The 14,771-nt window shown below is 37.4% G+C and overlaps 1 protein-coding gene across 3 annotated transcripts in view; it reads right to left on the bottom strand.

Moving 5' to 3' along the window:
* C3H8orf34 (chromosome 3 C8orf34 homolog) overlaps positions 1-14,771 on the bottom strand; it is a 194,852-nt gene that overhangs the window by 37,788 nt on the left and 142,293 nt on the right. For all 3 annotated transcript variants that reach the window (XR_012763426.1, XM_075416033.1, XM_075416032.1), the window contains one exon: positions 3,278-3,363. Coding sequence is in view for 2 of the 3 variants with exons in the window: in XM_075416033.1 (XP_075272148.1) it covers positions 3,278-3,363 (86 nt within the window). In the remaining variant the exon portion in view is untranslated. The remainder of the gene's footprint in view (positions 1-3,277; positions 3,364-14,771) is intronic.

Raw genomic sequence — 14,771 nt, forward strand, 5'->3', positions numbered from 1 at the left:
CTAAAAAAAAAAAAATACACAGTAGTAGATGACTTCTACAATCTCCTCAACCTGAAAAACAGGCTGCGGGTTGCCAGAGACACATTTTTACTGGATCAAACCTCTTGCAGTGTCTGTTTTTCTTGAAGCCTCAGCCATTCTCCCCACCTATCTGTACAGACCAGGAGCAAGGCTTAATGGAGGATGGATCCAAGAGACAAGCCTGACAAGTTTGGCACCTACTGGAGAATTTTGCTGTGTGGTCACCGAAGCTGCTGCTTCTAATCAAAATCAAGAACCTAGCTATTAAATTCTTCCCTTAGCTCTTTCTTGTGAAGTGGTCCAATGGGAAAGAGAAACAGTTTTTAGAGGTACAGTTTGGGACAGTAAAAAGGAACTACAGCGTTATATGTCTGGTGTTCTCTGATCTTGAGACCTGATTCCCATCTCTCATTTTTACTACTTAGATCAAACGCAACTCCATCCAATTCAGCAGGATTGTACTAGGGGGAAATCAGTGGAGTGGTTAATTAGAATCAGATCCTGATTGCCAGTGGAGTCAGTATAGTGCCTGATGCTGCAGATGATCTTCTTACATAAGCTATTACACTGACTTTATTAGGTGGAATTGCTTTAGTAAGGCTTATTTATAAGGGCTGTTAGATCAGATGTGTTGCCAATTACTTCTGAACCTAGTTCATCTGAAATCCACAAGAGAGATGTTCCAGATCTAACAACTTAACAATTTCCCACTAACCCAGAAACAGATCATTATCTAGAGAAAGCTAGCCTCAATTTTGCTGTGCATCAGCACCTTGGTTGCGTATTCTTGAGTGAATGGTTTACATTAGCACTCCCCAATGCACAGCTTTCTCTAAGTAAAGTTATTGGTACTGACAAGTAAGAGCAGAAAATAAATTCAAATAAACCTTGCAAGTGAAGCTTGTTCGTCACTTTTTCATGATATAATACATTCTTCAGAGGACATAACTAAAAATGCAGTGTAACTCAATGCCGTGGTTACTTAGGGTTTTCTAACAATATCTTTAGGAGTCTCTTTTATCATCTTCTCATACATGATATTTATTGGAATTAAATATCAGACACACAGAAAACAAGTAATGATGTGTCACATTTATAGGAAAGATAGATAGAAGTTACCCAAGTTCTGTGCCTGTTTCTATTCTGTGCCTACTAGTAAAATCCATCTGTGCTTTTTTCCAAATCTAAATGCATTACTAGTCAACATTTTAGGAAAAAAACCCACCACATTTTGAAAAGCTGAACATTTCTGAGAGCATCTCTTGACAAGAATTTGGCAGTACCTCACTGTTGACCTCAGACCTTTTGCCCCTGGGGCTTTTCTATTTTCTAGCTATACGACTAACAGGTTCATGTATATTCACAGACATGAGAGATATGTGTTCATAACAACATGAATGTCATTGCCCCATCTACCTTTTATTCCATATATTTTTATTGGAGGTGGGTTTTTTTTAGGGAAATTGTTCTCCATATTGTCTATATCCATACCAACTACAGAGGATCAAGAAGCATATGAAGTGGTCCAAGTTACAATGCCTATAGCACTCTTGTGCTCCATGCTCTCTGGCCATGAAAGATCCAGCTTCGTTATTACACAGCATCCAGTGCCTTCTGACAGTTTCACCTTCTTTAATCCTCGTGCCTCTGCCACTTAGCAACACCTTCATATTTTACTGAAGCCTACAGTTTCAGAAGCTGGCATTGCAAAGTGGGCATGTTTCCACTTCAAGAACAAGGATACATAGGAAGGAAAAAGGTAGGCAAAGATCTGTTAAAAAAAAAATTGTTTCAGGAACTGTAGAACTTTTCCCTACATGTATGTCTTACCCCTCTGCTTGTTTCTGCTGCAATAATCTCATGCCTGCATATTCTTTTACCTATCCCAAACAAGCCACCACCACTTCCCTTCCTGGGGATTCCTTTCATAACAGAAGAATTTTGTCTTCCTTTCACCGGGTTTGAGTGCAGTCACCAGTCTGGTTCTCTCTCACTGCCAATCTTCATCAAGCTTGTAAGACCATCACACTTTGAGATTCTGAGTCCTCTCTTAATGTTTTTTTATGAAGTGATCAATGGCAGATGAAAGGAAAAATAAATGGTATGACTGCATGAAGGCATGCATTGTCACAAAATCAGTTTGAAAAATTTATCTTTAAAGACACACTATGTACTAAAGCTGACATACATTGGTTTACAGATGAGGCAAGAGAAATGAGTGAAAGCACAGGTTGCCATCATATCTAATGGCACACCTAATAGCACTAAATAGCAGACAGTTAGCAGGATAATTAAAAACAACAAAAGTTAGTTCCTATTTGTTTTGCATTAATTAATCAACATAGATAACTTGTCTGTGGCTGCTGAAAACTAAACTGTAAATCAAACCCCCCAATTAATAGACTCGGCTGGTTCTGCCCAACAGTAAGGGAGTGGACTGAAGGATTTATCTTTGCAGATTAATTGTCCAAAGCTCTGTTCCTTTCTGTCTCCATTCCAGCAACAGGTAAGATAAAGTTAACTTTTATCAACTTTATCTTTCATAGAAAAGCAGGGCATTTTCTGGCAAGACATCCCTTAGGAGTGCCTCTTCCATTAGATTTCAGGTGTTATTCTGTTCACAAACCTGAGCAGAAATTGAAATAAGGCTGAGTGTCCTAACTGCAGATTAGCGCAATGTATGATTATGTGTGCATGAGGCAAAAAAGTGCTCTTCAGAGCTATTGTATAAATTCCTTTTTATGGTATTTTAATTCTAGACAGAGGTGCTTGGAGAGATCAGAGGAGCATTTCTGACACTTCATTTAGAAGCAAGGAAGAAGTTCTATAAATCTTTTTATTTTTACTGCATATTATTTGAATCCTGCGGGTGCATTCGTAGTATTAAATTAAATATTTCAAAGACCATTCTTTGGCATAGAGGCTAAAGGGCAATGAATTGCCCATGTCTATGCTATTAAGCTATTTTACATCCAAAATAGTGTGCTAACATACAAACAGTCTACTAAGAATGAATCTTCATCTAAGGTGGCTCCAAAATATGCCTAGGAATTACTCTGGAGTGCTCGTTGGCCATGCAAAAAAGCACATTAGGGGCTCTTCTAACAGATTTGAAGTGCAAATGATTGAGTTCAAATGCTCAGGAACACTCTCTGGAAGTGTTTAATCTTCTTTTACAGACATAACCTCTACTCTTAAATTCAAGATGTTGGTGTTTGGGGTTTTTTTATGAGCAGCAAATATTTATATAACTTACCATCAGAGTCTGACACTGCTGGCTCAGAAGTTTGAGATACCATGGAGACATCTTCTGGCCTTTCTGCCAAATTATCTCCTTGCAATCTAAATTGTAGAAAAATGGAACAAAAACATTTGCAATCATATTCCATAGATAAGACCCAGAAGAGCGTTATCTCTGACTACATACCATACTCACAACATTGTCCTCATTAAAAGGTTAGCTTTGTTGAAAAGCCAGCATCCACAGTTCAGTTATATCATCCCAGATTATCTAGTAACCAAAACTAGCCCCTAAGAAAGTCAGCTGAATCCTAGCTTATGTATTTTTGTAAGACTTCTTTTAACAACAGTGGGGTTTAGGCGGTATCATGTGCATATGAAACTGCAAGCTCCCTGCACTAGATTCAAAAATATTTTAACTGAACAAGACTACTGTGTGTCCGTGTCAAGGTGTCAACAGTGTGGGGGCTGCAGGGGTGGCCTTGGTGTGGAGAGGCTAGGGCTGCCCTGTGCCGGACACAGGCAGTTCCATCCAACTCCAGCAGACCCACAGCAGGACACAGCTGAGCCCCTCAGCCAGAACGGTGGCACCTTGGAGAAAATACAGTTAAGGAATGCCGTGCAGGCAGAAGAGCAGGGGACAGAAAGAGTGGGAAACAGCAGAGGGAACACCAAGATAAGAGGAGGAGGTGCTCCACACGCCAGAGCAGATACTCCCCTGCAGCTCTTGGTGAGGAGCAGGCCATAGCCCGTACCCACTGCAGCCCATGGAGGACCCACACCAGAGCAGGCTGGGTATGTCCTGGAGGGACTGTGGCCTGTGGAGAACCCACAACAGAGCAGATTTTTTTCCTGCAGGACTGCAGCCACTGCAGCAAGCCCATTCTGGAGCAGGGGAGAAGTGTGAGAAGGAAGGAGGGGCAGAGGGAAGCCGTTATGGACTGAGCCCAAGCCCCATTCCCCGTCTCCCCTGTACCGCTCAGCTGGTGGGAAGAGGAGTCTGGAGTGAAGGAGTGTTGGGCCTGGGAAAGCAGGGAGGAAAGGTGTGGTTTTAATGTTTGTCTTTTTGTTTCTCATTACTTAAATCTATTTTAATTGGCAACAAATTAAACTAATTTTCCCCAAGTCAAGCCTGTTTTGCCCACAACAGTAACTGGTAAGCAATTTCCCTGCCTTTATCTCCACCTGCAAGCTTTTTTGTCCTATTATCTCCCCTCATCCTGCTGAGGGCAGTGCATGAGCAAGCAGCTGGGTGGGAGGCTGGCCCTTAGCCAAGGTGAACCCACCACAGGGAGATACATGCAAGAATATTCCCTCCTCCTTTGTTAGTTTTTAAAAGAAAAATACAGTAATTATGGCAGCCTCTGTCTTCAGGCTTTGCCGTGCATCAGCTGACTGCAATGCCTTGACAGCGATTTACAAAATAATCCTTGTATCAGTTGTTTTAAACGAGCATCCCAAGAGTCCCACCATCCTTCCTCAGGCTCTTACAAAAACCTGAATACAGATTCTGCTCTGAAGGAATGGTTTATAGCTCTTAACACAATGTAACTGCCATTTACATAAAGGTTATCTTACCTTGAATTTATTCAGACATGAAAAGAGTAAGAAAAATGCAATTCAATTTTGCAAAGCCTAGGAATCATAAAAATGCACTGAAGTAAAACCTTGGGGAAAGAAATAACTTATCTCTTAAAAAAAGTTCCTCTCACTCTGTATTCTAACTCTCTGTCGCTGCTTTACACTAAACTTTGAATCAACCTTTGAAACCAAGCAGAACCCCCATATCTGCCCTATCTAAATTTCACATTTTGACTCTCACTGTTATCTAATATATTTGCATCTTAAGTCATCTGTTTGTACCTTCTCACAACCATTCTTCCCCCCCAATTACTTTACCTCTTTTTATTGCCCCTGGGACAGTTTATTTATGATGGAAAGCTCAACGTGAATTCATACTGACTCCTACCCGTGGAGGCAGTTCCACAGACTACAAAACTCCTCAAGGCAACAAAAGTGCAAAACTTAGAAGCTGTAAATCTAGTTTTGGAAATGAGTCCTATGTCGTCTTTATAACTCTATACCTGATTTGTAATGCTCTAGTGACCAATTTGTTAAAAACCTAGCTTGTCAAACAGGCTCTTCTCAAGATGACAGTCAAACAGAAGCAAATAACTTTGTACCATCTTCATAAAGATATCCATATAGGGAGAAAACAAATTGCAAATGAAGTAACTACACGAAAAAGCAAGATCTCAAAAATCACATCTTTTCCCTTTGCATTAAAATTGACATGTCCTCCTTCATTACACACATACGCATGTTTACTGCAAGCACGTATTCAAGCTTATAAAGGATATGCATGGAATCGCAGGAACAAGAAGTGATGTACTTTTCTCGCGGTCATACTGATAGTTTATTTGTGTTTAATTAAAAGGAAAATTTCTCCAACTTGCTCTGCCTATATGGCAGTCATAAAAAAAATTATGTCTAGAAGTAGGATCTGCTTCTTTTATGCCCTCAGAACGTTCAAGATTTTGTGATATGTTCCCATTTGGAGCTTTCATAAATCCAACCCAGACATGACCAACCGAAACTGTTTTCATCTTATTGTAGAAATTACCTATATATAAGTGGTCCATCACCTCATGAAAAAAAAAATCTTTTCAATGTATTCAGTCAGAAAAGCCATTTAATATGATTTCCCTTTGTAGGAGGAGATGGCTGGGTGAACTGGGTGGGTTGATGGCTGAATATGATGTTTGACATACCTGGACCTCATTTTCATATCCAATTTTCAACTTATTTATGTATTTCTTACACGTGGATTCATATTGGAATAGCTTCTCAAGTGACTCAAGCAACAAAAAAAGTCACAAACACCAAAAGAACTCTGCTGCTTGGACTATTCTGATTTCTTCTTCAGTAATAATACTATTCATAAGACACCTCCACAGTAGAATGAAAACACTTCATAATTCTTAAGCAATAAATTAGAAAGAAGTATATATCTAGAAGAGCTTCTGAATGCTTCTGAAGTTCATTATACAGTCAGAGATGTATTTTCTTCTCTGTCCTTGTTTACACTACTTTCTTCCCTATTCATTCTTGCTGAATGCCTTCCAAAAAAAAGTGTGTTGTACCATGCTGCAAACCTCATTTATGTTGGAAGGCCTAAGCTATGAGATCCACTTATCTGGTCCCTGGTACTAAAAAGCATTTTCATCTCCAACACTTTTTCTTGTAGACTAGTTGTACACAGAAGTGTAAACTCCAAGACAGTCTTGATTTTTTTATTACTGGCTACCAGACAGAAATTCCTTTAGGAAAAAAAGACAAAATGATGACCAAAATGTTGTGCTGGGACTTTTTGTCCACTGCTTTAGAAAAAGTGATTATAAAAAGAGCAATACATGAGAGTCACATCTTTATTTGCAAAGCAATCTAAAAAGAGTCGAGCTTTTCCAAACTGGTGGCTAGCTTTGAAGATCTTGGCTGTTATTTTCAATGTGTACTCTTAAAAAAAACTCCAAAAAACTAAGGTACCTAAAAATTAGTATCTTACTAGTACTTCATGGACTATTTCAGCTATTAATTATTTTAATGGGAGTCTACACTTGATACCTGATAGCCAGCATTTTTTTTCTATATACATTCTTTTTGTAGTGTGATCTCTTGCTTAGAGGCCATTGTTTCAGCTACATTCAACCAGCTGCACGTTGGAGCTTCAAGAGCTACAAAGGCAAACAGCCTCCAGGCAAATATTTCAATTTCCTTTGACCCAAAAATGCATTCTGTAGGACTTGTTCCAAGAAAATTGCCAAGGACTTCAAGACCAAAGACATTCTGAATAAGTTCTACAGGACGGGTGCAGCAGCATTATACCAGGTCTATTACTACAAAGAAGCTTGTGGGTGTGTGAAAAAGTCGATCTGCCAGTATGATTTAGAAAATATGACACTACAAAAGTATACAGAAAGAAGACAAAACAATGTCAGCTACATTCCTTGAATGAGTCACAGCATAATAAAATCCTATCTTGCCTCATCAGAGGAAGAAAACAGCAAATAAGAAAGAGTCAAGACTGAAATTATAGAGTTTTTTTTAAAATTCACTACTTTCAAAAGGTCTTTTCACACTCCTGAACGAACTATATGCACACACAGTATTATCTAAGAAATGGCAGTGGCTAAAGTCAGCAAACAGAAAACATGTTGATTCCTTTAGGATTCAGATTAGGAAAGTATTTTCTCTTGATATCTGAAAAAGCAATGTTTTTTACAATGTTTAAGATTTATCACCTTATCAAAGATTTTATATTATTTCCATGTAAGTTGCCTTTATCCACTTTGTTAATCATTCTGTTAGTGATGGTGCAGTATTTGGAAGTAAGAGTAACCTACCTAAACAAATCCCAACCTTTTCTTTTTTTAGTCTAGAAGTTCAGCCACCTTAAATTTTCACTAGAAAAATTAAAAATTACTTCAGCATGCACAAAGGTGATATAAAACAAATGTTGCAAGTTTGATTCAGTAACACACTTAGATAAGTAGATTACTCTCTGTTTTAAAATCAAGCCCATGTTAAGTACCTTGCTGAACTTGAGCATTTAGGATGCTTTTCTTTCTTAAAATATAGGATTGTTGGAGAACAGGGCATGTCATCAAGCAGAGGCTATTACCACTCGATATTTCGAGTCACCTATTTTACTAGATGAAAAAATACTAACATGAAACTATCATCTGAATCCCAGTTGCTAAACTGAAATGAAAATGAGGTTAATCTGTGATTTACACCACGTAACCTCTCATTGATGAGGCTGTGTAAAATAACCTACATAAAACCCTATTCTGACTAATATGACAGACTCCTTTTGAACATCTTCAATATTTCACTGGCAATTTTGAGTGCCAAACAACACCTCAGAACACATTGTTCTGTGGTATCACAATTACCAACTGTCTTAATGAAACACTTGTAAATCCCTATGATTACAGAGGTGGAAAACAACTCACTGGCTCATTGATTTCATTCTAGGGGCAGTGCAAGAAGTAATACTCTAGAGAAGTATCAGATACTAGTTCCTACTCTAGTGTCATTTGTTGCATAAAAAAGTGAAATAAAGCAGACCACTGGCCATAACTGTTTCAACTTCTTTCTATTTTCAAGATGACAGAATGTTCCAGGGGAATTTTACAGGGATTAAATATGCAGCATGTAAGTATCTGTAACATGAATTTAGTGACAGGGACATTGTACACCATGCAGGTGGGCTAAGGATTCAGCGCAGATCTGCATTTCCTGCGTGGTAGATGAGCTCTGTTGAGTGGCTGCTTGGTGGAGTCCAGCTGGAAGAGACTGATCAAGTACTACAAAGTCTCAAGCTTTTCTCGTGCCTGACCTTTCGGAGATACCCATTTTAGCAGTCAAAAGACTCTTGAGCTTTTCTGATGGCACAATTTAATGAGGAAATGCCTCATGGACTAACTTTATTTCCCTTCATAGCAACCTCCTCGCCCTCCCACCCTGTTTTCAAAGCCACAGTAACATCCCTCTGGCAATGTAATCATTGCTATCAGGAGGAAACACTGAGTGCATCTTGATCTTTCTTCTAGAGTTATTTAGCAGCTGGAAATAAACTGGCTCAGTATAAGCAGTCATTCTGCAATATCAGCTTTGTGTTGATGTTAAATAGGCATCCAGCATATAGTTTGTTTCTAGATTGTACTGTCTGAATCCGATTATAGAGCCAAATTCTTCCACATATTTGCATAAAGCAAAGAGTATTCTGTTAGTACTAAAGGAGGAATGAATAAGCAGTATGAATGAATACATGCTGTAACGCTTTTTGAAAGTCATCAATGAGATTTCCAAAGCAACAATATATTCCCCATTAGATGACTCTGAAAAACTAAGAGCGTTTCCCTTTTAGTTTCTGAAATTTACCAGTAAATCATTTTGATACTATAAGGCATGCTACTTAATTATGCCCAAAATATTACAGTTAGACCTATCTACATGATTTTACCTAATTACAGCTATATAGAAGTAGACACTAGAAAGGACCCTTACATAATGACATCTTCTTTTTCTAACACAGTTCACTAGGACAAACTTCTTCATGATCTTTTCTTCTAATCAAACTGATACTACTTGAGCAGACTGTGTGGTGAAACTTGTCACTACTATCTGAAAGTCAGCTCTTCCCAAAACTTGACATATTTAACAAGAAAACAAAGTCTGGTTGAGTTTACTACTTTATTGCAATCAGCTACATGGCATGTCATTACACTTCCCAGTTCTTTTTGCGTGACAGAACTAGTGCTCTTGTTTTCAAATCTTTCTGATACCCATCAATATCCAATTTACATGAGCTATTAAGAAGACAGCTTCTTGACATTATGGCAATTGCTGCTTTAGAAAGATGTTACATCAATGACCTCCCTTAGAAGCTGGCGACAATTCCTTATATGAATCCAAAATCCACCTAACAGTATCCTAAAATGACTAATTATAATAGGTACCTAATAAAGTGTGGGTATAGCGGGGATAGAAGGAGAGAGTAATGCTAGAGGAGCTGTGATTTCTCCGCTTGTACCACCCCTAAAACAATGCAGTAGCCCTCATACAGCTGCAGAGCTTCTAGATAATAGGACACTGGAATTAAACTGTATCTCCAGGAAAAAAATAACAGGGAACAGCTGAGGAAGCTGAACTAAAATGGATTTTTTTCTCCACAATTTAAAGCTGGCATGCATTTTCAGATTTGAAATTTGTGGAATTTATGCTTAAACAAAACAGATTTTTAAGAGGTAAAACAAAGTCCTGCTTTGAGGGCAACTACGACTATGTCTATACTTGAGTGTGTACATGACTGCAAGTACAGATGAAGGACAAATTCCTACCTAAGAACTCTTCTAGTGCACCAGATGTAGACATACACTATGATTGTCCTCCATGTCAACACTGTTGTCCTACGATATTCTTAAAATTAGCAGTAAATAAAATTACAGTAACTCTATGTTATAACAGAATACTACAGTTAAAAAAAAGTTCACTGGTGAACACCATTCTCGCAATATTAATGAATTAGAAGAAAAAAAAAATTACTTCCAAGGCCTACATCAGATTCATAAAAATAAATAAAAACACTTAACCACAAGCATAAGTATTTTCCAGCATTAGGGCCTAATGAGAAGGAATAAAGTATCCTGAAAACAAAGAAATAGAAATGTTTCTAATACCTAATATTGAGATATAAGCTCCTTAGTATTTGTGTTTTCTGTAGACTACTAATTCAAAGTATGTGCATTATAAATTGCCTTGTGCTGGTGTATAGTAGAGGTTGTGCTTTAGGAAGTTTTTGTGTCAAATCAAATACTAAGCAGGAGAGGAGATTCACCTTCAGAGGAGGGTGATTGCTCACCGACAGACAGAGGACCTGGGATTATATTTATATTAATACTTTTCTGACAGTTTTCCAGAAATATGTCGCTTAACTCATGTAACCAAATTCCCATTCTGTTCCTCCCAAAAATGAACCAAAAAAACCCAAACAGAAGAAGGGTTATCACTTTTGTACAAACTCTCCTTTAATACCCAAATAAACAACTACATGCAAGAGTTACATAATTAGTGTTTACGTGGTTGGCCTTCAAATTCTGATACACGACTACGGGGTTTCTTTTTCCTTTTAAACACAGAAAACTAGAGCTGGATAAATTTGCTCAAATTCTGATATTCCCAGATGTCAACAACAATAGTAACTTTGAAATTCCACTTGAGAAGAAATCCTGAAAACCTGTTATTTCAAGACAAGACAATACAAATGCTTCTGCTGGCTTTTTAGTAATAAAGAAAAATTCCTCCAGGGGCTCCAAGGCAGCAAAGAGCACTCCCCGAGGAGGAAGTGGGAAATTACACATCTGAGAATTGCAGCTCCAGCCATTCTCTCTGCTCTGCCCTGTCTCAGCTAAATTTTAATTTCTGTAAAATATTTCTGTGAATCATTATTTCCTAAAGAACACACCTTTAAAATTCCTGATCTGCTTTGCTGAAGACTCAGCTGACTTCTTTTAGATAAACCTGGCGAGAAGCAGGGGAAAGTTCAGCAAAGAATCCTCAAACCTTTCGGCAAAAAGAGCAGTAAAGCTGTTTTCATGTTCACCCAAGATCAGTGTACATTTTTAAGGCTACAACCGCAAAGAAAAGTTCTCAACTCTGAACAGAGGTTGTGTCATGTCTGTATTAGAATCTTAATTAAGGAGATTTTGGCTTGTTGAATCACTGATTTTGCTTAAATTATTTCAAAGTAGGTGACCTATGGTCTTGAAAAAATCCTAACAAATACTTCAATGATTTAGTTAGTTTCTTTATGAAGTAGTTATTGATTTGGATTAAAAGCTGTAATATACATTTTGTAAGATTAATGAATATCATGAACTTATTAACAAAAGAAACTTATTAAAAATATAACACGATAATGTTTCTTTGGCAACCAAAGGGAATTTTCAGACTTCCTCTTTTTTTTTTTTTCTTTTGAATCATCTGCTTCCTTTCTGTACTTTAAAGCATTACATCTACACCTAACATCTCTCTTTGATATCACTGTAATACTCAATTATAATTTCCATAGAACAAATACATAACTCCAGGGAAGTTAGAGCAACAGAGATCAGATAACAAAAGTCCTGAAAGCCCCCACATGCTTTTAGGTTACATTGAATGTTTTCTTGTACCTTTCCCTAGCAACCTCAACACCACACCAGTAACGGTACTCCAAGCTTTAAAAATACTGTAGTTAAAAATGGATTTTGATTGAAGTCCATTCTATTTCTGCAAATTAAAAGCATTATTTTCCAGTCACTCTTGAAGATTTTTGTGGAAAGTTTCTGTGTCACTAATACGTAATGCACAGCCATAATGTTTTCAGCTGGTAAAACTAGAATATCCACTTGCTAAGCAAAACTTACACATTGACAGCCTGCAAAATAATCTTTTCTGTGTGCTGTTTGCCTTTTCAAAATGTCTGAATGCAGGTCTTTGTGCATTTAAATAAGTACAATCTCCAGCTATTTCTGAGGAGAACCAAAAATGGAAATATATTTCCCAGAGTAACGAATCCATAAAGAGACTGTATTATCTAATCCTTTTACAAGATGGGGAATTAAGCCATTCTTACGGCAATCTTTTATCTGCTGCTGGCTTCAAACCATTATCTCACAGGAGAAAAATTACAGTCTTTGTCAGTCCTTTCAGACTTAGCACTCTTTCTTCCCCTGTGAACCATTTTTTCTAGGACTTGTGAAAGAGTTTTGTGTGTGTGCATGTGTGTCTTTAAGAGCTATATTAAACTGTTATCCAGAGCCTCAAATTACGACCAACAAGCTTCCCAAGCTCATGATCTCCTGGCTTCCTCCCTATATCGTTTGCATCCAGAAGCAACTGCTATTGCCAATATACATCACAGCCTAGCACCAAACAGAAAGAATCTATAAACACTGCAATAAAGAATTAGCTTGCAAAGCACACATCAAAGAGAGCAAGGGAAAAAAAAGGGGGAAAGGCTTGGGAAAGCACTTGTCTTTTTAAATTATTGAGAAGGCTAAAGATGTTTTGTCCGGGAAAAGAGAAAGAAATGTCTTGACATGATCTGCAAACGAAGGACAGGATGAAATAGATGTTAATTTCTATTAAATTGAGAAACAGTACAATAATTTTCAGGACTAGACAAAGTAAAATTAATTTTATTTTCATATATGCTCCTACTGCTTTCATTATTACAAATCAAGACTGGTACTAAAAAATCCTTTAAGCCTACACTTCCTAGAATTTCTCAACAGCATTTTTAAACGTTTGCAATTGTACCAACCTCCTCACACCAGCTCTATCCTTTTACAAACACCCTGAGATGAAAAAAATATAGCTACTGTTAGATGTTCTAGTGACACATCATTAATTCACAGCATCTTATACCGTATTCTTCCTTCATAACCAAAACCAAACTAATTCCCTCTCAGTAAAGTTACAGTAGGGCCATCTACAGACAAACTTCGTGCACTAAGTGCCACATTTCCAAAAACGGTCCTATCATGAGGACAACATGTTAGTATGTATGTATAAGACACAATTCACATGCAAATTTATGTACCTAGTGTATATGTTTCAAAGTATGCTTATTTTCACTAACATGCAAACACTTACTTCTTCAAACAAAGAGAGTTCTTCCATTTCTCTTACTCCGATGGGCATTTATGTCACAAACAAGAAGCCTACCCCACACATGCAGACTTTAAGAAAATAAAATACCTGTTAAATGAAACTCAGGAGGAAATGCTTCGTCTCTGAAAATACTGTGTAATGCAAGGACAGAGACACATACTCTTCCTTTTAAAGAGTTACATGCTTCATCTGAAAATATCATTTTCTTCACAGCTTACACAATTCTTGATAACAGGTGATGTCTTTATTATCACAATATTTTGTGGAACTTCTGACAGGTCTGAAATTATCGCTTGGTGGATTAACCCTGTGGGAAATTCTGGCAAAAAAAGAGGGGGGAAAAACGCCTGCTCCTCCTGGGACTTCTGTCTAAGCACTTGACAAAAATTTCCTGTCTTACATTTTTCCCTTCCCAAGACACAGTTAAGATTTTGAAAACAGAGAGACCTTGGCCCTTGGTTTGCAACACACATTCATTAGGAGCTTGCCATAAAGCTAATTAAGGTTTGGGATTAAAAATAATACAATCTTGTGCATTTCAGAGGTCAGTGTCAGATCTATGAACTCAAAAAACCATTTGAAATGACACAGATATTCTGTATTTTGCATACAGTAAGATGTTCAAAAGAAACACGATCAGCAAAAGAAAAGGCAAGCCAGTGTGTTACTCTTAGCAGAACAGCCTACTAACTCTTATAAATTCATTTATTTTCTCTGTCTCTGATAATCACTAGGACCAGTACAAACATTTTCTGGATTACTTTTTTCTTTAGTGTTTCCTCATTTTTTGAAAGAACAAGTAAGTTAGCAAAACTGTATACTGCCCCAAAAAAAGGAAAAATGTAGTGGTTCATTTTAGCTGTATTTAACACAAAATCAACAGAAGACAAGGAAGACACTATTGTGGTTATTGACGCATCAAAGCTGGGCAAATTAAGCATCACTCAGATTCAACTCAGCGAAAAAGCCAAATTAAATTTTTTTGACTAATTATTTTTCTGCCACATGTTTTTCTTTTTTTATAATTTTTCAGTTTTTCTAACTTATAAGAAGTTCTGAGTGGCAAAAGGAAAAATACGGTGTTTCTCCAGAATTTTCCAAAGTGAATGGAATTTTTTTTTCAAGTTATAAAGCACTGCTACACAGTTTCATTTACTTGTTAGCCACTCCTGAAAGGAAAAAGATGCAAATAAAACACTTTGTTTAGGATAAAGTCTGCGAAGCTAGCACAAACAAACCTGAGGAAAATTCAGCTCTTTGACAACATCCAACAAAACTAAGGTTACAAA

The sequence above is a fragment of the Opisthocomus hoazin genome, chromosome 3 (assembly GCF_030867145.1).
Source record: "Opisthocomus hoazin isolate bOpiHoa1 chromosome 3, bOpiHoa1.hap1, whole genome shotgun sequence".
NCBI classification, from domain to species: domain Eukaryota; kingdom Metazoa; phylum Chordata; class Aves; order Opisthocomiformes; family Opisthocomidae; genus Opisthocomus; species Opisthocomus hoazin.